The 27,619-nt window shown below is 35.1% G+C and overlaps 1 protein-coding gene across 1 annotated transcript in view; it reads left to right on the top strand.

Moving 5' to 3' along the window:
* Nucleotides 1–27,619, top strand: part of LOC142348021 (dual E2 ubiquitin-conjugating enzyme/E3 ubiquitin-protein ligase BIRC6-like) — a 245,200-nt gene extending 217,581 nt beyond the window's left edge. The window contains exons 51-60 of the mRNA XM_075399188.1: nt 3,360–3,596; nt 3,943–4,114; nt 13,433–13,543; nt 13,748–13,809; nt 19,318–19,459; nt 19,590–19,610; nt 19,738–19,841; nt 25,072–25,240; nt 25,933–26,096; nt 26,407–27,619. Of these exons, the coding sequence (XP_075255303.1) occupies nt 3,360–3,596; nt 3,943–4,114; nt 13,433–13,543; nt 13,748–13,809; nt 19,318–19,459; nt 19,590–19,610; nt 19,738–19,841; nt 25,072–25,240; nt 25,933–26,096; nt 26,407–26,697 (1,473 nt within the window). The 3' untranslated portion in view covers nt 26,698–27,619. The remainder of the gene's footprint in view (nt 1–3,359; nt 3,597–3,942; nt 4,115–13,432; nt 13,544–13,747; nt 13,810–19,317; nt 19,460–19,589; nt 19,611–19,737; nt 19,842–25,071; nt 25,241–25,932; nt 26,097–26,406) is intronic.

The raw sequence follows: 27,619 nt of genomic DNA, 5'->3' as shown, positions 1-27,619 counted from the left end.
TATTCTAGTTGGTTCATGAATGCAAAAATCTTATCCATTCGATGCTATCTTATTCATGTATTTTGAGCTTATGTAATCAGCTTTGAGCGTATCAATGTTGAAGTCACCACATACTAGAATTTGGTCATATTTAGTTGTTAAATGTTCAAGTAGATTATCCAGTTCAGTGATGAGTACAAGCTTGTTCGACCGAGGTGGATTATACACCGGTAGCCGCCGTCAGCCTCTCAGCGGCTATTATTTTGGCGCTCTCATTTTTTTTTCAATTCAAAGAATTTGAATCGTATCGGTGCCGTTTTTTTATGATCGAAGAGGAGTATTTGTGGAGCCTCTTCTTTTCATCGTTAATTTTTGTTGGAGTGTATTTAAGACATGAAGTGAAATGCGTGAAAACAAAAGATTTTGCGTCAAATCGCTGGAAAGAAGATGAGAGAGATTAGTGTCCAGGTCCCATTTTGAGAGAAAGAGAGAGAAGGTCACATATGAAAAACTTTCCGCTGAGCGGTCGATTGCTTGTTTGATCACGTGTGGCATTTCCAAAGCAGTTTTCTAGTTCAAACTCCAATTTTTTTATTCAATTGAAGGTGTTTGTATGATTTACATAAGCTATTAATAGTGGTTGTGATGCATTTTGACCATCTGTTGCAATTGTTAAACTTTTAGACTCAATTTCGAACTTTTTAAACAACCATTTTGCCATTTTCGTCTGTTCTTCAATTTTTTTGCTCTTCCGATTTTGTGCTTTTTTTCTATAGTTTGGTTGTTCAACCGTTAATTTCGGTCTATTCTATATTTTTTGCTCCGAAGAGGTGCCATTGATGTCTCCACAGGGCACTTTTGAGGGACATAAACAAATCTATTTTTTTGTTGTCTGTTTAATTGCTCTCTTTGTTTTGCTTAACAATGTTGGTAGCAGTTATATTAGTCCTGTTGGTCGTTTTTTGCAAATTTTTGCCTGACCAACTTTTCGTCTGACCCATTTGACTTTTCGTCGTCTTTAAAAAACGGAATGAACAGGTACCGCCCAGCATTAAGTTTCATTAGAAGCTCTTAGCCGCGTTTAGTAGTCCTTCAAGTGCTTAGTGTGGTGAAGCTACTGGGAAGGCTGTAGTTTAAGTTTAAAAGATAATTTTTAGGAGTCTTTGAGCCCAAAATTTTACTATTTTTCTTGTTTTGTTGTCTTTTTTCGACTTTTTTGCTCGACCAGTCTAAACTTGAGGTTTGTGAAAGTTGATAAATGTCTTTTGCAAGACATAAATATTTTTTTTGACCTTTTTAAGATATATGTTTTAGTACACCAAACAAAATCACAATTTGTACTAATTTTTACATTTTTTTTTCAGGTTTTTTTTTGCAAAATTTTCTCATTTTTCTCATTGTTTGAGTTTTCCAAGCCCTAGGTGTCACAGAACCTCGTCTAGGATTACTGCATTTTTCTGGTGGTAATGGAAAGGTTTTCAACATTTTAACATGATGAATTTTGGCATTTTTGATTATTTTTCGAAAATGCCAAAATTCATCCATTTTGGCATTTTTGACAATAATAGAAAAATTTTTTTGAATAATTTTTCTCTCTATTATTGTCATTAAAGTTTTTCCAGTCCCAGGGGCCAGCAAACCTGGGCCAGGAACTTTTTATTATCAAAAATTTTACCAGTTTTTTGATAAAATTTCAATTTCAAGTTTTTTGAAAATTTTTTGTCATTTTTCACGTTTTTTTTCAGCCTCAAGAGACAAGGAGCCTCATATATTGTTTGATAATAGGTTACTGCGTAAATTCTAAATGTAATGGATATTTTTCATGATTTTATCATCACGAATTTCGGCATTTTTTAAGAAAACTTGCAATTTGGCCGCAGGGCTCAGTAAACCTCCTTTAGGTTTTGATAATAAGTCATGCAATTGTATTCAATTTATTTTTTTAATATTACAATTTTCATCAATTTTTTTGAATTGTTTTCTCATTTTCTAGGTTTCTCAAGCCTCAAGAGCCAAGGAACCTCCTCTAGGCTCTGATAATAGCCTACTGTATAGTTTTTAAATATTTTCGAGTTTTTCAGTCACCAGGGTTCAGAGACCTGCACCGAGGTTTGATAATAAGCTCTTAAGTAAACGAACTGTTATCAATATTTTAGTGACTCCAGCTTTAGCAATTTTTTGATAATTTTCTATTTTCAAATTTTCGGAAAATTATGTTTTAAATTTATGGATCTTTATGAGCCAGTGAAACTACTTACAGCTTGACATAGGGATATTTGGTAGTCTCTTGAGATGATGAAATGGTTCTGAAGATATCAATATCACGAATTTTAGCAAGCTTTTGTTAAAGTTTAGCTTTTGTTTAGCAGCTATTCCGGTAATCTGCGGGCTACGTTTTGATTTTGTTCATTTCTGGTGAATAATTCTTATGCCAATAGTTTTTTTTGGGGTATTTTGTCAGATGTTTTATTAGTCGTTGTTGTCAAATTCTTTTAATTTGCTAATTTTCATGTTATTGTTTTGAGAATGAAAAAAATAAGCGGTTCATTATGTCAGTTAAGGGGTGTGGGTAGTTTACTACTTCGAGTCGTTTCCGGAATTCTTTCGGCTTTTTTTAAGATATGTTCACAACTTTTCGAATTTTAATGGCAATGAGAAAACAAATTACAGTAGTGATTTTAGTTCCGCTTGGGTTTTGAAGAGAACGAATAAAAGTGAGTTTTGAAGCGTTTGAAGCTTTATATTTTTGCCTTAAAATATAGCAAAAGATGGTATTTAAACAAATTTCAGGTTTTTGAAAGTGCATTTTCTGCGGCATTTTGACCTCTATCCTTGCTTTTTCTCGGTTTGTTTAACTAACGGCTTGAAATGATCATGCATGTGGTCAAATAATTTATCATGTTAGTTTTGTTGTCCTTTTTATTGGTTTGATTAATGACTGGTCATTTAATGAGGCGTAGTAGAAGCTTTTTAATCGTTTGTTAATTTGGTCTCATTAATGACAGGCCTCACTTGCCGTCTAATATGGCATTCTTGAAAATGTTTAATGGTTTTTATTGTCACATATAACCTATTTAATGACTTCGACACTACTTGTTTTCAAAAAATGTATGGGTCGTTTGAGTTTTGCCCGTTTTCATTTTTTTTTGTCCATTGACTTGCGCCTGGTTAATGGTTTACTACAATAAACTGCATTTGTTATAATCGATTGAAAATAGGAGGTTCATATGAACTCTTTGACTTCTTACTGCTAGAAACATCAGCTTAAGCCGGCTGTTGTTGCGCTCCAAATAACTGATGTTAGTTTAATTTATTTGTATAAAACTGCCTCAAGTAACTTACGGTTATTAAATGAAATTCTGTCAATTGGTTATTTTAAGGTTTTGGTTTCTATCCAATCCCTAATTCTTGTGAGTGAGCCATACTTCAACGAGCCAGGCTACGAACGGTCTAGGAACACCCCAGCTGGGCAAGAGAACTCTGAGGAGTACAGTGCCAATATCAAACAGGCCACAGTGAAATGGGCTATGCTCAACCAGCTCAAGAGCCCCACGCCCTGCTTCAAGGATGTCATTCATGCACATTTTTACCTTAAGAAAAACGAGATCCTGCAACAGGTTACATGCAAACTATATGTTTTGATTCCTAATAATCTAGCATCTGATCTGAGAAATGCTACAAGCAGGCTTTAAGAGTTTGGTGGACCACTTACGATCAAAAGATTCAATTTTACACCCTAGAGCATAGCTGTTTCTCTTGAATCGTGCACTCTTCTTGTTTTCACTAATGGTGCACAAGAAGCCCAAGGGATCTAAAAATGTGATATCAATGGGGGTTTTATCAAATGCTCATGTGTTAGGTATCATTCTCGTGTTCAGATCTGTTAGTACGCTTCACCTGATTTTTATCCTTCTTCCAATATGTATACATAACATGTATGACAACGTCAACTCGGTCTTTTAGGTGCAAGAGTGGCTGACAGGTATTGAAGTTCTGGACATTCATAAGCGATATGCGAAGAAGATATCGAGTCATGTGCAGAGTCTCAAGAAGAGTTTGAATGAACTGAAGGTAGAGTTGAAAAAACTATCAGCCCCTCCTGGAATCGAAGAGGAGCAGCCAGCTGTCGTACCAGGTGAGACATTTTTTGCAATTAAAAAGTGTTTAATTGCACTTGAACTAAGTTCATAGCAATTATTGTAAACGTGTGTGTGCAAAATTTTCGCTTGACAGTTTTGACTTTTCGAGTGACTTTTACGCCCTTGACTTTTTGCATTTTGCGTAATCTGAATTCTCTCTCAATCACAATTTCAAGCAGCTGAATTCAATGGGCGGCTATTTAATACTAAAAGTCAAATGAAAAGTGCGCTGAAACTGGTGCCATTTTTTACTTCAAATCTTAATATTGGTATATGTTAACCTCTAATGTGGTTATTTGAAGCCCACTATTGAACTTCTTAGTCCCATTTAGGCTCGCCATCCTCCCCCCCCCCCCACGACGTTAAGTCAGTTATATTTTTGGTATAGCACTATCACAACGAGTATAACATGACACTCCAGCATATTGTCCAAGAAAAATAACGGGCACGTCTAGTCCAACGGCTATTATTTAGGTGCCACCCTTTTTGATTTACTTAACCTTTTTTCATGTTTTTGTTTCAACCTGATCACGTTTTTTTATTTTTTTTTATTTCTATCTGGTCCACTAATTGTCTGAATCAAAATTAGAATTCCTTATGCAAATTCACCAAAACTCATTGCAATAAAAGCCAAAACTCGAAACAAAGGATAAACCGATATAGACAAATCAATGAAATCAATTATACCAGATTATCGAAAGTCATTGGCACGCATGCTGAGTTATGAGTATCAACCTAATGTCAAATTAGAAGCTGGACAAAGCCTAATTATGTGATCCAACAAACATTCCACGCAAAATTTGTTTCCTTTTTCATGGTCGCCGTCAGTTTCGACGGTTATAATTTAATGGTTCTCCTTTTTTACAATTCGTGGAGTAATACTGATGGAGCCTCTTACTTTATCGATAATTTTTGGAGTGGATTTGAAACAGGAAGTGAAATGTGTGAAAACAAAGCTTTTTGGCCACATTGCCGATGAAACCAGACAATCTGAAAGAAGAGAGAGTGGTTATCTGTTCATGTTTTTGAGAGAGCGAGAAAAGTATGCGTAAAAAAATCTCGCTCAATGTTCGAAATTTTTGATCATGTGCACTTTTTCGAAAGCAATTTTAACGCCAACTTTTTAAAAGGGGGTTTCTATTGATTATGTACTCTATTAATGTGTCTAGTAATAGTTCTGTTGTAATTTTTGACGATCTTAAGCACATTTTACCTTTTTGGATTTGTTTTTCAAGTAACTTTTTTTTACTATCTTGTATTGTTTGTAATAGCTCTTTTTTGTCCGACAACCCTTCCCCCTCTGTTCACCTCATTGCACCCATAACCCTGCAAGCTGGCCCCCATCCGCACTCACAATCCTTCCTCTCGATTAAGCAAAACTAGTCTCCATTAGCCGCAGTGAGTTACTTAGGTAGTAACGAAGCCAGCCGCTCCCCATTTGTTTGGGAGCAATTCGGTTGACGATAGTCGGTTATGTTAAGTGTTTTTAGCAGTTTTTGTATTCCTCAATTTTTTATAACATTTGGAATGTTTTGTGGTTGAAATCAGATGTTCTTGCATTTCAGTTTGACTGGTTAATTGCTCTCAAACAAAGTTTGTAGCAATTGTATTAGTCCTGTCGGTCTTTTTATGCGATTTTTCCTTGACCGATTTTTCGGCTGACTCTTTTGACATTAAGCTCTGTTTCAGCTCAAACTGTTTTGGAGATTATACTTATGGTGTTAATGGTGGTTCTTAGAGGTTGAAGATTCCTCCACTGTTTACTCCCCCCCCCCACTATTGCCCCCCCGCGCTGTCACTTTCAGCCCACTGTTAACCCCCCCCCCCCACATCAGCCCTCGGTGACCCCCCGTCTAGCTACTGACGAACAACTGCTCGCTAAAAACACAAATTTTGATACTAATTTTGCACAATTTTTTCAAGCCCTATCTGTCACGGAATCTCCTCTAGGTTTTAATAATAGGTTACTCCATAGTTTCTAAAGATAATGAAATTGTTTCAACATTTAAAATCACGAATTTTATGACAAAATGTGTTTTTTTTTCAAATTTTTGTCATTTATTTTTTTACTTATTCAGGTCTTTCCAGACCCAGGGGCCAGAAAACCTCCTAAGGATTTTGATAATAAGTTACTGCCAATTTTGTGCTATGGAATAGTTTTTAATAGCCGCACAGCGATAGCTGGGGCTATTATTGGCCTTCTCTTGGTTTTTTTTCGTCATGATTTTTGTTACGACCATATGACGTCACAGCCACTTTTTGTTCATTCGTTCATGCAATTTCAACTGAATTGCATGTGTGACGTCATTTTTCGCTCTTAGTGGAGCGAGTTTTTTTGTTCATGCGCGTGATTAAATTTTTGTTCACCTTTGACTTACCTCACTCTCAAAAATGACTTCCTCACTTTGAAATTGACTTTTATTTACTTTAATTCAAAGAGATAAGGTCAAATGGGTGTGTGTCACTCTAAATGAAGGTTATCTGAGATCAGCTAATAGAGGCAGCATCAACTTATACAGATTTTTATACAGAAAATATAACAGATCAGCCTTCAATGAAAAGACGAATTTTTTTGGTCTGTCTTTTTTTACTGTTTTTTTAGACTGCCGATCTACGAATCTATTGCGGCTATTTTCTGGCAATCTGCCAGCTATGTTTCAACTTTTTAATCTCAGAAATTTCTGAAGATAGGTTGAAGAACCCTCCACTGTTGACCCCCACCACTATTGCCTCTATTCCTTCCCCTCGCTGTTACCGTCACCCCAGTGTTGGCACCCCATCAGCCCTCGGTGCACATGCCCACACGCCCGTGTCGAGCTACTGACGAACACCCGCTCGCTAAAAACACGCAAATTTTTATATTAATTTTTCACAATCTTTTAAGCTTTTTGAAAATTTCACTTTTTATCAGACCCAGGTCACGGAACCTCCTCTAGGATTTAATAAAAGGTTACTGCATAGTTTCTAATGGTAATGGAATGGTTTAACATTCAAACATCACGAATTTTAGCATTTTTGGACAAAATGTGCTATTTTTCAGATTTTTCCACATTTAATTTTTGTTATTCAAGTCTTTCCAGACGCAAGCGCCAGAAAACCTCCTAAGGGATTTGATAATAAGTTACTACCAAATTTTTGTAGGCCATTGAATAGTTTTAGCAATTTTTTGATAAAACTTGCTTTTTTTTCAATCTTTTGATTTTTTTGTTTTTTCGATTTTTTCATTTTCAAGAGCCAAGGAACGTCCTCTAGGGTTTGACAATGGTCTACTGTATGTTTTTTAGATGTAATGGAGTGTCTTGCAGGATTTTAACATCACAAATTTTACATCAAGAATTTTGACAATTTTTGCATTTTTTTCAATTATTTGACATTTATTGTCATTATTGAAGTTTTTTGAAGCTGAAGGGTCAGCAAAACCTCCGTTAGGGTTTGATAATAAGTCACTGGAAAATCTTTGTTGGTCATGGATCAGATTTCAACTTTTTAATTTCACAAGTTATAGCCGTTTTTTTAAAGGTTTTTCTAGCCTATATTATAGGTTTCTCTGGGTTTTAGCATTTTTATAGGTTTCTCTAGCCTCAAGAGCCACGGAACCTCCTCTAGGGTTCCATATATTACTGCATAGTTAGGTGTAATGGAATTTTTTTCAAAATTTTTATATCACGAAGTTAAGCAATTTTTTAAGATCTGCAATAATTTTGCTTTTTTTCCTGCACGAGGATTTATAATAAGCTGTTACATAATTTCTTGAGTTATTATATTGTTGATTAGTATTTTTTACTACAGTTTTATTAATTTTTGGATAAAATTTAAATTGACTTTTCGATAAAATTTTTGGATAATTTTTTTTTTCAAAATTTTCCAATATTTTTTGTCCTTTTCTGAGTTTAACGACCATGACTTGCCAACGAAACTTTTTAAGCCTTGAGAAGGGTCACTTGACAAAACTTTCGAGACAAAAATGGTTTTGAACTTTTTTCACTGCGACGCTGGAAACTTTTTTTTCAATTTTGTCTTTTCGGTTTTTTCCTATATTGTTCAATTAATAGGCGCGTCCTCAATTCCAGGCGGCTATTATAGCGCTCCTAATGTTTTTTTAACTTCGTCTAACGGATTTTTGTTTCGTCTTACCCTGACTTCTTGGAATTGACTTTTTCAATGACTTACCTCGCTCAAAAAATGACTTCTGAACTCACTTACGGAACTTTTAATCTTTTGAACATGTGTCTCATAAAAATGACAGTGAAAAGCTAACCCAAAAAGTCTAGTGGTCTATTAAAGGACTGGTGGTCGATCTGTCTATCTAATTAGTTGTTTCAATTCATGGAAGATCCCAAGCGTCTATCGCGTCTATTTTCCGGCAATCTGCCGGCTATGTTTACTAGCAAGGCCAGAAAACTAGAAGTTGCATAGTCTAACCCCTTTATGAAAAATATTCCTATCTCTTTCTCTCTCTGTCGATTAGGGTTTCTTTCCTTTTTCTCTTTCGTTTTATGTCTTTTTCTTGATGCCACACTTCAGCTGCTGTTATATGGCGTAATGTCATCATCTCTTATCATCATTAACATTGAATTATAGTAGAGAGTTTTTATAGTCAATGACTTAACAGGCACTTTTATGGTGTGAAGGGTGGTACTTCGAAATTGATCCCACACCCCCACTCGCTCACCCCCCGCTGCAATTAATCTAAAGCTATCCTCACTAAACCGTTACGAAGCCAACCGCTCGCCGTTCGTTTGAGAGCAATTTAGACGGTTATGTGTTTAATTTTGAGTAGTTTGTTGAAGAAAATTGAGTGAATTTACCAATTTTTGTCGGGTTTTCAAGTTTTTTGCTTCCCGCTGTATTATTGCTCCCGCTGTGTTCATGAACAATTCTTATCAAGAGCTATTCCATAAATCTTGATACTATTAAGTGAAACTTGACAGGTAATTTCTCACTGAAACAAAATTTTACTAATTTATCTTCTTTGCTTTTCTAATTGTTGTTTTATGTTGCGAAGTATTTGGTGGTTGACTAATCATGGAGAAAATGGAATTATCTTAAAGTTTGTAACTTAATGATTGTTGGGAAGTTGCTTGCGTTTAGGGGTTTTTGTTGAAAAGCTTGTTAGAGAAATTTTACATAGATTTTTTTGTCCGTTGTCATTCATCTTTTCACTTTCCTCGATATTCTATGAATCGATTTTTTTATAGATTGTCTGCCAATTGATAAAGATTTTTTGCGATCTACCTGAATTAAAAAGGTGTGGCCATAAGTTTATAATTTGGAGTCGCAAATGAAATTTTCACAATATAAAGGATACGGACTTTATTGGTGCGCTGTTTTTTAGATTTGTTAAACTTTTTTTCAATTTTATATGGGACCGAGAAGTCAAATTAGAATTGTGATTTTTTCTCACTGGAGTAAAAGGAACGGGAAGGGGAGTAGTTTGGAAGCATGATTTTTTGTATCTAATATTAAAACAAAGTGAGAAATTGTAGTTTGAACAAATTTCCGATTTTTGAAAGCATTTTTTTCACATTTTGCCCCAATTTGAATTTTTTTAGCTGTTCTGTTTTTACCTAATGGCATCAAAAGGTCTAACATGTGTTCTTTTAAAGCTTAGCTGTTTTTTGGATTTATCAACGGGTGGTTAATGGTTTGTATGACCTATAGATTTAATAAATTTTTTGTGTTGATGATTTTTTGTTCTGACCAATTTTAATTTCTTCCAGTTTTCCCGCTTCTTATTCATAATAATGGCTCGTCCCATTGGATTTGTGTAAAGGCACTATAGAAGCTTCTTTTGATGTAATAGCTTCATTTGATATCTGAAGGTTTTGACTACTTTATGACAATTTACTGATGACGTCTCTCGTCGTTCGACAATAAATGAATCTAAATAACGGTGCGAAATTTTTTGTTTTTGCAAAGGTTGTTGTCATATCGCCCTATCTAATCATTGTTTGCTAATCAGGTTTAATTATTTGATTTAGGTTTTTTAATAGCTGCCCTCATCTTCCCAGCCGGCTATTATAGCGCTCCTAATTTTTTTACAATTCAAAGAATTTGAATTGTATTGGGGCGCTGTCTTTGTAAGATCTGTTCACACATTTTCATGATTTTTGAAATCAAATTGGAGTAGTGATTTTGGTCATGCCGAAACAGGAAGTGGAGCGAATAAGCGAGTGGTTTTACGGCGTGAAATTTTTTTGCTCTAATTTTAAAGTTATGTGAGAAAACGATGTTTGAACAAAAATTCGGTTTCTCGGTAGTGGCAATTTCACTTTGATTTTTTGCTGTTTTTCAATTTTTTTGTATTGGATTTTTTTTCTAGATGGTTTTCCCAATCCATTCATAGTCCGTTCTAGTTCTAGTATTCTGTTTAGTTGATGAAAATTCTTTGAATTGTACGTCAGGACTCGTCCTGCTATGTTTTTGTCACTTCGTCGAACAAAAAAATGTTTCGCTTTACCTCATTTTGCCGCTTTTTCAACAGTTTGCGTAAAATCTTTTTGGCTTCTCCAGGCTAGTTTCTCTCTTCTCTCATTCTGCTAAAAGTGATTTTGAACATCAGTTGCTCAGCAAAGCAATTCAAAATGAACAGAGTCAGTATAAAAAATTTAAGTCAGAAATAGAAAGGGGATAATCCCATAAAGCACAATTTTAGATGCCCGCTATTTGAACATCGTTCCTATAAGTCTTAGTTACCATCTAAAGTTTTTTGTTACCATCTGAAGTATGTCTAGTTTTTTGTTTTAAGTCAATAAAAATTCTTTGAATTACAGGTTAGGTCTTGTCCTGCTATGTTTTTTCATTTGTGTCGTCGTTCGGCGCTTTTTTTACATCTCGTATAGCCGAACTCAACAATATTTTAAGTCTTTTTAATGCAGCTCTTAAATTGCTTTTATGTTACGATGTCATGTGTTACACTCAATATCAGTGAGTTTTTTATTGCACAAACAACTCAGTAGAGCTCAAACTATTCACAATTGTGAATCTCCAATTTTGATTCTCAGCTGAAACGGGCTCGGAGTTCTTTCTTTCCCCGTGAACAAACTTTTCGTTTTCATTACCTTGAGTTTACATACCATCGTTTCTTTTCGCGCTGGTTGATATTTGTATAGCCTAATAAGAGATGGGACTTTGCATTATAATTTATGCCATTATAAACGAGTAAACATTCATTGAGTTCTAAAATTGCCGAGAAGGGGGTAGCAAACAATTGCACGACGTTAATCTTAATCCAATTGACTTAATAAGAGTCGCACCACAATTAAAGTGTACCGTTTCTTTAGGTTGCAAAAGATCATTAACAGTCTCGGCCGCTTCTCGACTACGACATTCGCTATCGTTATCCCTCTAATCACTTGCATCATCTGACTTGCTTTCGCTATCGACATATTTCCGTTAATAATTGACATATGACAGCTATCGTCAAATATCTCAACTCCTGGATATCCGGAATCTTGGCAGATGATGACCTTCCTTTTTCCACAAAACTATCTAGGTCGAAAACCGTAGACAACAGCGCGGAGCCAACTGTTATTACAGCTGCAAAGCTGTAAACTGAGCGTAGCTATATCGCTGCGTTCTTGAATTTTGTTTTTTTTTCCGTCGTCTGACGCTCTTTATCGTTATAGTTTTTTTCACGCCGCAAACTTCTATATAGCAGTTTTGTTGATCATGTCATGCCGGTATTTCACTGCGCTTTTGCTGGTTTTTTGTGCGTGACCTCGGTTTTTAAACTAAATGGCGACAAATTTTAAGCTGAACCATTTGATAATTTTATCATAACTGACTAACCTCCCTCTCTGACTTTTAACTTTATTAAGGTCCTTTGAGATCACTCTAACCCCTATCAATTCAATATAGAACTCCTATTTAATAATCTGCCGGGTATTCAATCTACCTTTTCAATCTGCCGGGTATGTTTCGACATTTTGCGTGAAATCTTTTTGACTTCTCCAGGCTAATTTCTCTCTTCTCTCATTCAGCTCAAAGTGAATTTGAACATCAGTTGCTCAACAAAGCAATTCAAAATGAACAGAGTCAGTATAAAAAATTGAAGTCAGAAATAGAAACGGGATAAACCCATAAAGCCCAATTTTAGATGCCCGCTATTTGAACGTCGTTCCTATAAGTCTTAGTTACCATCTCCAATGCGTATTGGTATTGATAGTAGCCCCTGTAGCCTCTCTCTAAGAAACAGAAGTATTTTCAACTATGAAATGCCATCAAAATAATATAAATCGGACTTAAAAAATGTTTTTATACAAAATTTTTTTTTCAATATCTTCTATTCTTTCAATCCCAATCATGCTTATTCGAATCAAAGGCGGCTATTTTTCGGCAATCTGTCGGGTATGTTTATTACTTTGACACAAATTGTTCTCAAGAATTGTTCGCCAAGCTTTTCCCTTTTTTTGATCAATTTGTTGTCTTAACTTAGTGTCATTAATCACAATAGTCATTTGTTGCTAATGAGGATTGAATGAATCTAATTAATATCTTTAGTTTGTTCGTTGCGTTGGTTATGATGACTTTTCAGTTTTTTCTAAAAGTTTTTTGTAGTTGTGTTGGTTTGTTTTCCTTGTGGCCTTATTCCGTCGTCTCAGAACGGTTCTCAATTTAAATGTCAATTGTTGTTTTATTACGTTTAAAGTTGTACATTATTCTATAATTAAATACTTAAGAATGTAGTTTTATAATTTTCTTTCTTAGACGCCAACAATTTTTAAAAAGATTTTCGCCAAATTTCTGTTTTCGCCCGTTTCTGCTGTGGCTTTTATTGATCTCCAGAAGTTTGGTTTATTGTTTACGCATTCGAAGGTTCTTTTGAAGTTTTCCTGCGGCTCAGATAGTGGCGCGGCACATTCAATGACGTTTTTAATTGCTCGCTAAAAAATTTATTGCCATTATATTAGCCATGTTGGTTTGTTATGCGATTTTCTTAGGATGAGATTTTCATCTTGCGCTTTGACTTTTCTTCCTCAAAGAATGGGTGAACAGGGCATTAAGTCGGAGGACAAAACCCGGAGGGCATTAAGTTGCTGTGAAGCTGTTTCAGAACTCTAATGGTCTTTAAGTATACAAATTCGCTGGAGGTACTGGAAGACAGTGCGGAGGACAGTTTTTTTTGTGGTTCAGACCCTCAACCCCCTTTGCTTTTCCTTCTTTTTCTTTCTCTCAGTTAAGTTTAAGCTGTACTCCCTAGACTCAAGCTAGCTACCACTGAAGCCAACTGCTCGCCAGTCAATTGAGAGCAGTTCGCTGAACATTTTCGGTTATGTTTCAATTTATATTTACAAACCGTGTTGTCATTTTAGCATCACAGGAGCCGCCTAAAATACAGGAGCCTATTAAAAAGCAAGAACCGATAGGCAGCAATAGACCTCGGGAGCCAAAGCCCATTTCTCGTCCATCTACGAATATAGCAGGTATGCATTGTGCCACAGAATCGGCAATGGGACCTCTAATGACCATGCCATTACGTAAATATTCAAAGGTTTGTCATTGTTGTGCACAAAGTAATGCTATATCATTAGCAGATGATCGGTATTCGGTAGCGTGTTACATATAGCTGAATTCATACTGACATTTTACTATAAGAACTTTGTGTTTAGAGGTGCCTGTTGTTTCAGCGTACGCTCCCTCGGATTATCTTATTGGTCTTGGTGGTGAACCCGTTTCCTCAAAGACAGAGGTGAGAAACAACTTGGCCACTTTCTTTGATTTAATGATCAAGGCTATTTGATGATTTTGTGCAAAACACGTCAGTTCTTCCAGCCCAGTCGTGTTCACAAGAAAATAGTTATCCTAATTCCAAAATGGGCAGTGTTGAATAAAAGTAGATGGCCGATCGGCATCAAATAATTTTGCAATAAAACTGATTTTCTAATTATACCTGCGACGCTGTCAGCTGAGCGGAGCTACATTGCGGTGCTCTTGGTTTTTTACAATTCAAGAATTTGAATTGCATTGGGGCGCTGTATTTTTTTAAAGATCTGTTCACACATTTTCGTGATTTTTGAAGGCAAATTGGAGGATTAATTTTCTGACTGACTTCTTCCTCCCGTTTTTTACTCATTTGCGTGATTAGATGTTGATCAATTGTGACTTATTTCAATCAATAAAATGAATTTTGCACTTTAAAACTTAAGTTTAAGGTCAAAGGAACTCGTATGTGTAATAAAGATCCCCAATGAAAAGGCTTCTGCGCATTGAATTTTATCAAGCTTTATTAATAGGTGCGTCAGCATTTCCAGGCGGCTATTATTGCGCTCCTATGTTTTTTACAATTCAAAGAATTTGAATTCTATTGGGGCATTGTGTTTTTTTTAAGATGTGTTCACACATTTTTCAATGACTTTGATCTTTTAAAACGGGATAAACAGGTATAACCCAGCAAAGTTTCATTAGAGGCCCAAAGTGTGCATCAGTAGTCCTTAGAGTGGTGCCGCTGCTGTAATGGCCCTAATTTAAGGCTAAAAGGTCATTTTTAGGAGTTTTTGGGCTCGAAATTGTGCATTTTTAAATGTTTTTTTTGTGATTTTTTTTTCGTTTTTTGTTTGATTAGTCTTAGGTTGAACTTTTAAAAAATGATGAAGGACTTTTGGGACACAAAATTACTTGCTATGACCATTTGATGAGCTATATGTTTTGTTACTACAAACACAAACACGCAAAAGGATAAAAAATGTTGTTATTTTTTTCAAGTTTTTTTGAAAACTTTTATTTCTGGACTTTTTCAAGCTTCTGGGGCCAGGGAATCTCCTTAAATGTTTGATAATAGGGCATTGCATAGTTTCTAGTAAGAACGAATTGGTTTCCAACATTTTAATGTCTCGAATTTTAGCATTAGTGCATCGTTGTTAGTTTCAATGGTTTTGTTTTCAACAATTTAGCCTTTCGAATTTGAAATTTTTTGATAAAAATTGCTATTTTTTTCAAGATTTTCAAAATTTTGTCTTTTTTTCAGTTGTTCTTGCCGCAGTAGCCAGGTAACCTCATCCAGGTTTTGATGATATGTTATTAAAGAGTTGCTAGGGGGCAATTGAATGGTTCTCAACATTTTAATAGAAGGAATTCCTATTTTTTGAAATTTGAAATTTTTAAAAAAATTTTGCCTATCGATCTTTGATCTAATTAATTTTTTAAGGCTAGGAATTGCGTTACTGGATCGCCCCTACAGACATAGAAGTGATTCTAAAGATATCAATATCACGATTTTCAGCAACATTCCACTAAAATTTGCAATTGATTTCATTTTTTTAAATTTTTCTGGTAATTTTCGAGGTAATCTATCTTCAAGTGCCAATAATTTTTTTTCAGGTCTGGCGGATATATTACGGGACCAATTTCAGAAACAAAAATTGGTTTTGAACATGTTATTGAACTGGATTTTTCCAAAGGGATCAAATTTGCCTTGGGGTAAAAAAGCTTCAAGAATTTTAGCAATGGGTATATCTTTGTTTAGTTTATTTGATTGTTTTAGTTTCTGAATTTTTTAGATGATTTTGTTTGTGTTTTGACTGGCATTGTGCAATTCAACGGCTGGTCTGGTAGATCACTTCTAAGTTTTTCATTTAATTCTTTGAATTGTATTTCAGGACTTGTCCTATGTTTTTTACTTCGTCTTACAGATTTTTGATTTGTCTTACCCTGACTTTTTCAATGACTTAAGTGAGGTTAAAATTTGCTGCTTTGCGGTTAAAATTTGTCTGCTTGACGCCATTTTTGCTTTTAGGTTAATTGCGTGACTTACCTCACTCAAAAAATGACTTCTGAAATCACTTATGGAACTTTATTTTATATGAACATTTACCTGTTTTAAGATCAATAGTGTGCATTTAAGTAGTGCCAAACGTATATGCCCTAACTCTTGCGTATTAGTCTTGAGTTCTTGATTTCGAAAATCAATTTTGAAAAAGCTCTTTTAGGGTTTTTTCCTTATAGACTGTATGTGTATCATAAAAATGACAGTACGTATCTAACCCAAAAAGTCTAGTGGTCTACTAAAGGACAATTTCGTCAATCTGCCTATCTTGTTTCTTTAGTTGTTCCAATTCTTGAAAGGCCACAAGCGTCTATCGCGGCTTTTTTCAGGCAATCTGCCGGCTATATTTAAATTATCGCTGAATATTTTTTGAACGGCTTTGATAATTTTTCAACATTTATCTGTATCTGTTTCTCTGTTATACGGCACGCTAGTCTGTTCTTTTGCAGCTACTGCGGCACTCTGCCGGCTATGTTTTCTCTTGTCTTGATTTTGACTTGGACTTCTGTCGCACGCAAGTGATCATTCGTGACTTTTCACTCACTAAAAATGAATTTTGCGCTTAAATTTAATTTGAATTAGTTTAAGGTCAAAGGAACTCGTACGTGTAATAATGATCCCTAATTAAAAGGCTTCTGTGCATTGAATTTTATCAAGTTTTATTAATTTATTGCTGAATGTTTTCAACATTACTGTTGAGTGGCTTCGATGAATTTTTCAACATTTATCTGTCCGTTTCTGTCTCTTATACGGAACGCAAGTCTTCTTTCGTAGCTACTGTGGCACTCTGCCGGCTATGTTTTATCTTGTGTTGATTTTGAATTGAACTTATATATCTCACGCAAGTGGTTGTTTTACTGATCTCTGAAAAAATTTCTAGCTATTGTTTGAGAGCGGTTGCCCCTTTTTTGCATTTTTTTAACTGATGGTCCTAGGATACGCGAAAAAATGATAAAACGGAAGTCGTTAGGTCGCAGTTCGAACTGATATTCAACCGGTTGTCGAAATGAAAAAACTTACCAAGACAAAATCTGAAATACAATCAATGAACGCAATGAATGTTTGACAAAACCCTCTCTCGAATACGAGACAGGAATAAAGGAAATCTTAGAAAGAAGGAAAAAATGTATAGAAAAGAGGAAACTATTTCTTCGCTCAAAGTAAAATTTTCTGGAGCCAATAATTGCAATTTAACAGTACTAGAAGGTAGCACATTTAATAGAGACCACAGAGATAAAAAGCTATTTGTCTACTCTTCTCTCTTTGTCACAGCTTTTATAGAGATTAAAAATTATTTTTCTCTAACCCAATAAGAGAAAAATTGATAAATTTTTGGGAAAAATACGGTAAAATGTGTGAAGTTCATAACTGTTTTGTTGCAAGAAGTTATTATTGCAACATATCGATATTATTGTCCCCTTAGATAAGTTCTCTTGTGTCAATCTATATGTCATATCAGAAATTAGAGAAAAGAAATTCTGTGAGTCGCAGAAATCTTCTTGAGCTTTGAAAATCTTTTTTTTTGAAAATTTTTTGCCAGCCAACTCTTTCTGGCCAAACTCGAAATCGGCCAAAATGTCGGATTGCCGCACGTGACGAAACTGGTTGTGAATGTATGCTCTATTTTTCAAACTAACTGTTAGCCATCTGTCAAATTTGGAAAAATTTTGTGGGCCCTTCAATATACAAAAATATATAGCTCGAATTTTTTTTTGTTTTGGTGGGTTTTGACAAAATTGTTAAATATAGCTGCGAAGCTGTAAGCTGATTGTATCTATATTGCGGTGTTCAAGGTTTTTCTGAAATTTTGAAGAATTTGAATTGTTTTGGGGCTCTGTTTTTTCTACTCGAGATGAGTATTGGCGGAGCGCCTTTTTATCTATACTTTTTTGGAGTGTATTTATAACAGCATTTAAAAGTTAATGGCGCGCGTGAAATTTTTTTTTGGTCAAACGTTTGATCGAATTGTAGAGCAGAGAGAAGAGAGGAGACTGTTTTTCTATTCATGCCGCGCGAGAGTGAAAAAAAATAGGCGTGAAAGAAAATTCGGCTAAGCTATAGAAATATTTTGATCCCGTCCGACTTTTTCGGAGCAGTTTTTTAGTTATTTTGCTGTTTGTGTAAAAGTTGTTCTGAACCAGTTTTATTAGTAGCTGTATGGGGATTATTTGACCGTCTAAATCATATGTTCGCATTTTATTTGCATTGAGCTATTTTTGTGATTTCACCGTTTTTGACTCATTTTTTTAACCGGTGTCTTCTTTTTCCTGGTTTTAGTGTCTGGCTTTATAATATTGAACCTATTTTTTATGTTGTTTTTCGTGGCCTTTCGATTTGTTTTTTTATGCCTTTCAATTTGTTTTAGTTGACTAAACCCTGGCTAAATTTTGAACAATTTCTCGATAACTTTTCTGTCTTACTAGGTTATTTCCTCTGTTCTCCCAGCCTTTCAAATGATCTTTTAGCTGCAAATGTTCTATAAAGGCTGGTCGTAGCGTTATTGCTACTAATTGAAAACAATCAATGGGTCGTTAGTACATATTTGCGTAATAATTTGCGGTTTTTGTTTTGCTCATGTTTCAACTGTTTTCCAATGTGTTTGGCTGTCTTGCGGGTGCTCAAAGATTGAGCTATGGCTTAAAGTGTAGTGAGAAGACATGTTCTGACTAGTCAATTTAAGAGAATAATTGAAAAAATTAACTGGTGCCGAAGATTCTGTCCTTAACTTTTGCCCAGTTTTTCACCTTTTTCGAGATAACATATCTAACATATTCCAACATGCTGTTTTTTCTACATATCTAACATGCTGTTTTTTTCTAACATATTCCGCTTCATTGAAGAGAAATTAACTATAACAGACATCTTTATCGGAAACAGTTCCAATGTCTTTGGAGCAGCAGCTTGTGAAAACATTTTCAAAGAGTATGTTTTAGGTTCTTTCTAATTTGCTTCTAAACTAGCAAAACTATAGACTTCATTATGTCACTCAATTTGAAGAAAAAACTATACATACAAACGGGATTTTTTATGTATAGTTTTTTCAAATTGAGTGAAAAATGAAGTTTATAGTTTTTGATTGCCCTTGAACGAAGTTCATAGCAATTATTGTAAACGTGTGTCTTTTTTATGCAAAATTTTTGCTTGACAATTTTGATTTTTCGAGTGAATTTTCCGCCCTTGGCTTTTTGAGTTTCGCGTGATCTAAATTTCTCTATCAACCACAATTTCAACCAGCTGAATTCAATTGGCTGTAATTTAATACTAAAAGTCAAAAGAAGTGCGCCGAAATTGGTGCAATTTTTTTTACCTTAAATCTTAATAGTGGTGTATATTAACCTCTAATGTGGTTATTTGAAGCTCACTATTGAAATTCTTAGTCCCATTTAGGCTACATCCGAACGCAGTAGTCTGTTATACATTTGGTCCTATTTGCAGGAGGGTAAATGGGCATCAGAACAACAAGTAATTGGCAAAGAAAGACGAGAGAGGGCATCAGAGCAGCAAGTAATTGGCAAAGAAAGACGAGAGCGATCTGCTGCACGTTATCAGACAAGCCAGACTACGTCATTAGCAGCAGGTAGACATGAGTTTCAAAAAATATATAATTGACGATACAAATTAATTTTCATGTTCTTTGAAATTATGCCAAGAATCTAGAATGGGAACTCCACTATGAGCCTAATTCAATGTATCTTAATCTGATTTAGCGTATATGTTAACATCACGTGGTTAGTAAAGATTTTTAATCTGGTCAACAGTGAGCTTGATAATGTATAAAGTTGTGTAAATCCAAATTTGTTTATAAAAAATTAAGTATGACGAGCGTTCAAGTTGAATTCATTCAATGCTTGTTAGATACACCGGATGGTGGCACAAAAGGTGCGGATGGGAACGCGAAGTCATCGGCAGCTTCCAGTGCAGTTCCAAATTTCTCTACTGAAAGCCCTGCAAGTCAACAGGTAGGCTTCTGGATTGATATTTAATGGCTGAAAATAAATATTAATTACAGCTACGAAGCTTTAAGCTGAACAAAGCTATTAAGTGGTACTCTTAATTACAATTCAAAGAAGTCAAATTGTATTGGGGCGCTGTTTTTTAAGATCTGTTCACACATTTTGACTATTTTTGAAGTCAAATTGGAGGAATAATTTTGGTCACGCCGAAACAGGAAATGGAGCGGAAAAACTAGTGGTTTTGCGGCGTGAAATTTTTTCGCTCTAATTTTAAAGTAGTGTGAGAAAACGGTGTTTGAACAAAAATTCGCTTTCTCGCTAGTGGTTTGTTCACATGCGTCAATTTCACTTTGATTTTTACTGTTTTTCAATTTTTTTGGATTGGATTTTTTTCTAGATGGTTTTCCCAATCCATTCATAGTCCGTTCTAGGTCTAGTTTTCTGTTTAGTTGATGAAAATTCTTTGAATTGTACGTCAGGACTTGTCCTGCTATGTTTTTTGTTTCGTCGTCTGACGCTCTTTTTTTGTTTTACATTTGTTCACACAGCAAAGCTGAAAAAGTGAATGATTTCTTCCTCTCACTAACGGCATTTGCGCGCGTGACGTCATTTCTCACTCGCTTTAGTTAAAATTTTTAGGTTATTTGCATGATTAGATTTTGATCACACGTGACTCGCTTTACCTCATTTTGCCGCTTTTTCAACAGTTCAACATCTCGTATAGCCGAACTCAACAATATTTTAAGTCTTTTTAATGCAGCTCTTAAATTGCTTTTATGTTACGATGTCATGTTACACTCAATATCAGTGAGTTTTTTATTGCACAAACAACTCAGTAGAGCTCAAACTATTCACAATTGTGAATCTCCAATTTTGATTCTCAGCTGAAACGGGCTCGGAGTTCTTTCTTTCCCCGTGAACAAACTTTTCGTTTTCATTACCTTGAGTTTACATACCATCGTTTCTTTTCGCGCTGGTTGATATTTGTATAGCCTAATAAGAGATGGGACTTTGCATTATAATTTATGCCATTATAAACGAGTAAACATTCATTGAGTTCTAAAATTGCCGAGAAGGGGGTAGCAAACAATTGCACGACGTTAATCTTAATCCAATTGACTTAATAAGAGTCGCACCACAATTAAAGTGTACCGTTTCTTTAGGTTGCAAAAGATCATTAACAGTCTCGGCCGCTTCTCGACTACGACATTCGCTATCGTTATCCCTCTAATCACTTGCATCATCTGACTTGCTTTCGCTATCGACATATTTCCGTTAATAATTGACATATGACAGCTATCGTCAAATATCTCAACTCCTGGATATCCGGAATCTTGGCAGATGATGACCTTCCTTTTTCCACAAAACTATCTAGGTCGAAAACCGTAGACAACAGCGCGGAGCCAACTGTTATTACAGCTGCAAAGCTGTAAACTGAGCGTAGCTATATCGCTGCGTTCTTGAATTTTGTTTTTTTTCCGTCGTCTGACGCTCTTTATCGTTATAGTTTTTTTCACGCCGCAAACTTCTATATAGCAGTTTTGTTGATCATGTCATGCCGGTATTTCACTGCGCTTTTGCTGGTTTTTTGTGCGTGACCTCGGTTTTTAAACTAAATGGCGACAAATTTTAAGCTGAACCATTTGATAATTTTATCATAACTGACTAACCTCCCTCTCTGACTTTTAACTTTATTAAGGTCATTTGAGATCACTCTAACCCCTATCAATTCAATATAGAACTCCTATTTAATAATCATTGTTAATAATAACGATGCATGACGAGCAAAATGAAATATCGGATTTGATTTTTTTTCAAACGAAGTTTTTAGCCTGAAAACGTTTTGGTGTTTGAAAAGTTTGTTAACTGCATCGACCTAATTCTGTATCTTTTGCTATCTATATTCTGAATCACAAAAGCTGCTTCGGAAGTATTGTCTCTTCATTTCGGCGGATTTATTCATCTTCATTTTTAAACCTTTTTTTTCTGTTGAAAAATTCTTTCGCGTATGAACAATGATCAGAAGTTCAGTTTGCGTTTCGTTGCAGCAATTTTCTTGGTTGTCCAAATCCAACACAGTACAAGGTTGACGACAAATCAACTCAGTGCAATGTATTGAAGTGTTTCTGGAGTAATTCACGGGCACTTTGTCTTTGGAAGGAAGTTGCTATGAATCGTTTCATGGCTTGTGGTTTTAGCAATCGGAGATATATTCCAATCGCTGCCAATTCCATCAAACGTGTCTTAGTGCTTCACACTTTTTTGTTCAGGCCCCTCTTGAGGAACTATATACAAAAATCACTATCAAATGGGTTTTTTTTGTTCAGACAATTTTGGCCGATCGATATATTCATCGTAGAGAGTTGGCTTTGGTATCATTAGAAACCTCTTCCAGCGTAGAATACGGAATTGAAAAGATTTTTTTGATTTTCGTTTTTTACAGGATGTTATCGAGGTCTCAACTTTTGAGAAAAGTAGAGTGAGTTCTGTTGACACATTTTCCGTAATTTTTGACCAAATTTTTGTCAATCTTGCTAAAATATGTAACAACTGTTAACAATAGTACTGTTGATTTTATTTTTAAAGACAAGAAAGCATTGTTGACTATTTGATTAAATTTTTTTCGTTAAAATTTTGGCTAATTATTTCAAAGTTCAGCCTTTTCATGAAAAATTGACCGAAGTTAGCATCCTTAGTCCACTTCGATTAACTTTACCGGAAGTACACACCCAAAAACCATTAACACAGTCTTGGTAAACTATAAAGGGAGCCATTCCTACTTTTACTTCCCTTGAGAGTTGTCTGGAATTCAAACTTTACGTTTTTTGCTGACTTTATGATTATCAAAAACGCAGCATCTATTTTTCATCTTTTAACTAACAAATTATCTAAATATAAAACATTCGAAACAATTGAGTGTTCTTAATGGACAAACAGCAATAGCATGGCTAGTTTTGATTCAATAATTGACTGTTCTAATCCAAAAAAAAATTACTTATTTTAATCAGTCGGTCTTTTTAAAAAATTCGATCTTTTAAATGTTAATTAAAGAAAGAACAATTCAAATCAAAGCTGACTGTTGATGGGTCAACTTGCCTTCCTAAGCAGTTCTAAATCAATATATCTAGTTTCTTTTCTCGAATAATTATGGTCATTTTGACTTTTAAAATTGTTTGATGTTTAATAAAACAATGGCTTAGTGAACTTTGCAACTATTTTTCTCTTAACTTGGTCAACTTGTAGTGTTAGCGAAAAAAGAATGCTTCTTCTTCCTGTTTTTTCTACTGAGTTTAATTTCAATCTTTTTGAGGGTTTACGCGTCAAGTTGTTGTTTTCCGGCTTTGATACTTCTAGATTTCACAATTTTTTTTATTTTTAGGCTTTAGCCCATTTCTGCTTCTGTCACATTATCACTTTTTTAAAAGTTCACAAATTACATTGGCGTTCATAACAAGGCACAATTGGCCACATAAAAGTCTTTAACGGCATGGATTATGGTTTTAACGGCTTCAACAACCCTCTCTCAAAGACTTCAATTGAATTTTTTTTACGTTTGTCTTTAACTTTCGCTTTTTTGTCTTTCTAGTCATATGAAGTTTCCTGGATAATGACAGGTCGCATTGGTTTTGTTGAAAGAATAAATGAGCCTATTTTCTGGTTTGAGTAGATAGCTGATAGCTTTCTAATTGTTTTCCAAAATAAATAAAAATTATTTACGTCGCCTTTTTCTTTTTCGTCCGTTTTTATCTGATCTCGTTGAATACAGGTCACATGTGAAATTATTTTTGTCGTTGATGGAAGGTTCAATTATATAAACTAATGTTTTTAAAGAATTTGTTAAGAGTTTACTGGCTTCGATGCAGGTTTTTCGAAAAAAAAACTACTTTTTAATATTTGAATATATTTGACGTTCTTTTTGTAGACGTAAGACAAATTATGATTAATTACAGGTCTCATGAGTTTCTTTGGGATGATCAAACGAAGCTATTTAACTGTTTCATTGTGTAGCTAATGGTTTTCATGCCTTAGAAAATAGATGTTTTCGAAAAGTACAAGTTTTACTAAATTTTGCTCTTCCTCTTTTTGTCTACGTGTTACCTGTTCCCATTAATGGAAGGTCGCATATCACATTTTCGGTGTTCGAGGAGGGCTCAATTGAACGTTTTTTGTGAGGCAAAATCAAAACTTGGCTTTACGGCTTCGACAGCGTTTTCTCGCTAATTTTGGTTGAATTTGTTTGTTGTCTCTATTTGTTGTTCTTTTTATAACCGCATAAAAAATTGAATAATGACAGGTCTTAATGCCTTCTTATAGAGGTGTCTGATCATAAAACATTAGCATAGCCTCAATTGATATCTAATGGTTTTCATTATTTTGAAGTTATTGTTTTTTGAAATAAGCGAATTTATTAACTTAGATGTTTTTCTATTCTTTTGTGTCTAAATGTTACCGAGGCTAATAAAGGATTGGTCCATATCTTTTCATCTGATATACAAATTTTTGTTTAGTTTCAATTTTATCTGACACTCTTTTGACTTTGTTATTAAGCTTGTTTTATAATTGGACATAACTTTTTGGACGTAATTAAAGTTTGTTGTTACTGTTGTTTGATTTTATTATTCGTCTTGGTTTGCTTTCTTAGTAATGGCTGATCTCATCAATCTAATGCGGCAGTCTTTTTCCACTGAGTTATTTGCGTTGGAGGCGATCTTGTTTTTCATGAACATTTTTTTAAAAAAATGATTTTTTGGGGTTTTCTATCTGTTCCTCATTTGGTAGACATTTATGCCAAAAATGCGGATGAGGGGGGGGGGGGGGTCGGAACTTATGTGCAAACGCACATTACCAATCCTCCTTGTTTTTCATGGGCTCATTAAGATACTCGCTGACGCTTTGCTCATCTTCCAGGGCCACTTATCTTCCAACATAACTCTCTCATGTTCCCAAAGGCAATTATCGTTCTCCAGAAGTACACTGAACTTTCTGGTCGTTACTCGAAGTGATTTTGCAAAGAACTGCTACATGATTAATTCGTGTATTGATACAAACAGAATTTTCCTCAATCACTGATAAATGCTAACACTGAAGCGCCAAAAAATTTCTAGGGCAATATTGTTTTTAAGCACAATGTAGCACCAAATGTAGCACTCGATAAAAATAACATGTTATTTGCCCCCCATACTCAACTGTCACTCCTAGTGTCAATAAAATTTGAGTTAAAGCTCTTGATTTGCAGGCTGCCAAAGAACTGATTGACTCAATGTTGGAAGTTGTCTTTTGGAGTCCACATTTGCCGGAGAAGCAGTGTTCCAGTACCTTTCCTCGAGCACCAGGAGACAATAAAAATTTGAAGCTACAGAAAAATACACAGAGTCACAACAAACCTAGTGGGTTGGGTGTCATGGGTGAGTTGGCCCACTTTGCAACCACGTAATCTTTGTCTATTCATACTATTACACAAATGCGTGATTCTTGAGTGCTGTTTGCTTTTTAATTGAAGTTAGAGGGGGATGTGTTAATGATGGTCATATTCTACAAAAGTGAGAGATAGTTTTAGGTTTATATGATTTGCGTCAGCGCATATTTTCTCCAACCGTTGTAATCAACCATTGCTCAGTACATTATTCGCCATATGTGAGTGTTCCTGGATCTGTGCCCGTTGCTGATCCAATATAACATATCTTACACGCTACGCCCTGCTTCCATCACAACATAATTTCAGAACTCAAAAACTGTAGATTTTTGATATTGTTGAACATCAAATTGAAAACTGACTAATGTCTTAATCTGATCTGTATATTTAAGTTTCAGATTATTCACAATGTTTATTTTTCGCAAACGTATAATTTTTTTGTATTCAACTAGTTGTACAAACAAAACCGTTCCTTATGATGTCCATTTTTCTCTGAAAATAAATATTAACACTGTTCTTGGCTCACATTTATCGAAAGAAATTGTCAAAAATCGTTGTTGCATTTAAGTTAAGAAAAATAGCCTTTTTTGTCATGGTATTGGATAAAGCTGTATTTATCTCTACGAATATTTTTTAGTCGTCACACATGATGTCATAAATTTTGCAAACTTTGTGAATTTTTAGACATGGGAATCAGTGATCAGCCCTTGATACCAGTGTCAGTCTCAAACGATGCGACAATGGTTCCAACTGCCTACCAATCACCAGCTACAGCTCCTGTTTCTGGAGAGGAAGCCGAGGAGAGAGGCGAATCGCCAAACTCAAAGACACTAGAACCGCAGGCTCAGGTCAGGATGCTTTCTAATTAGCCCCAGTTGAAATAGTGTAAAAAGTATCAAGATTTTTCATTACCCCCCACCCCCCTCACCCCACCCCGTCACACGCTTCTGAGCTGTGTGGACTTTTAACTGTTACGCACCCCCGAAGGCAACTATTTTTAATAGAGAATCGTTATATAATAACAGGTAATTTGTAATTGGGTGTCACAAACAGCACTGGGAAGGGGCAGAAAGGATCTAATTTTCGGGTAAAGAACTGTTTTTTCTGCGTTCTTTATGCATGGGGTAGTTAAGGTTTCAATCTATATTGTATTTGTAGGGTGCTCAGCCGTGTGTTTCCAATAGAACAGCAGAGCACTTGACTTCGCCTGGAACTAGCTCCTCTTTATTCTACCATCAAATGCCAACCATAGTATACACTGGAACCAGTTCCCAACCCACCCACTCTCTCCCAGCTGATGGGGGTGCTCCCATAACCAGCAGTGTGAACGCACCAGTGGGTACATTGCCCGCAGTCAATGTACCACAGATGTACAATTTATTCCAACTTGATTCACCATCAGATCTGGACATTCAAGACACTGGGTTTGAGGACGATATGGTGGACTAAAATCATTGTGAGCAGACATGGGATTAAATATTGGGTTGCGATCTTATAACAAGTACAGAAAACGTTTGAAAAAGTTATGAGTACAGCAACCAAAAAAGAGTTACGAAAACTGCGCTAATAATCAAACACGAATTATGAATTTCAGGAAAACAGTCAACTAAACAAAAACAAAAACGGAAATATTGCAGTCATTATCACTAACGAATTACGACTCTAGTTAATGATGGTTTGGACTACGATATAAAGGAATGTACTGATTAAAGCAACTTCAAGCCAGTGAATTTTGTCATCTGAGAGCAATAAATGATTTTACCGCGGAAAAAGCGATTAAGCAAGAATTCTGGAACAATTTTTTGGGTCTTGGTTTGAGAAACTGGAAATTGACTTGATAGCTCCATAACAACTTTAGTTTAACGAAGACTTATGACGTGATCTGTAGACTTCAAATGAAACTCGTTTTGTTTCGCTAATTTGTCAAATGCCTGTAATTATATATCATAAACTGAACATTGTAAGAACTTTTTATGCTAAATCATGCCTAAATTTTACTGACTTAGCTCGTGCAAGCCCCCCGCTATGCTACATACTAAATTCCAATACATCTCTAAAACAGTTATATCTGCTGTTGGCGTTAAAAATGTTTCCCTTATCATAAAATTATTTTTGTTCGAAACTTTGTATCTCACTTTCAATTTGCCGACATCTTTTTGGGTCTGTTACTTCGCGTGATATTAATTATTGTTGAATGTATGATACATAAATGGTTTGCGCATTTTTGAATCGTTAAGCTAGAAGGTACATCTGTGTTAGCATTTGAAGTGGCGAAGTTTTAGTTGCTTGAAAGAAACGATAATGGATGACGAGTTAATGCAATGTATGTAAAATACTGCTCAATTTAATTTAAATTCGGATTAATCGAAAA

This window comes from Convolutriloba macropyga, chromosome 10, assembly GCF_964194025.1.
Source record: "Convolutriloba macropyga chromosome 10, txConMacr16.3, whole genome shotgun sequence".
Classification (NCBI taxonomy): Eukaryota; Metazoa; Xenacoelomorpha; order Acoela; family Convolutidae; genus Convolutriloba; species Convolutriloba macropyga.
This window is presented reverse-complemented; position numbering and strand designations above follow the sequence as displayed.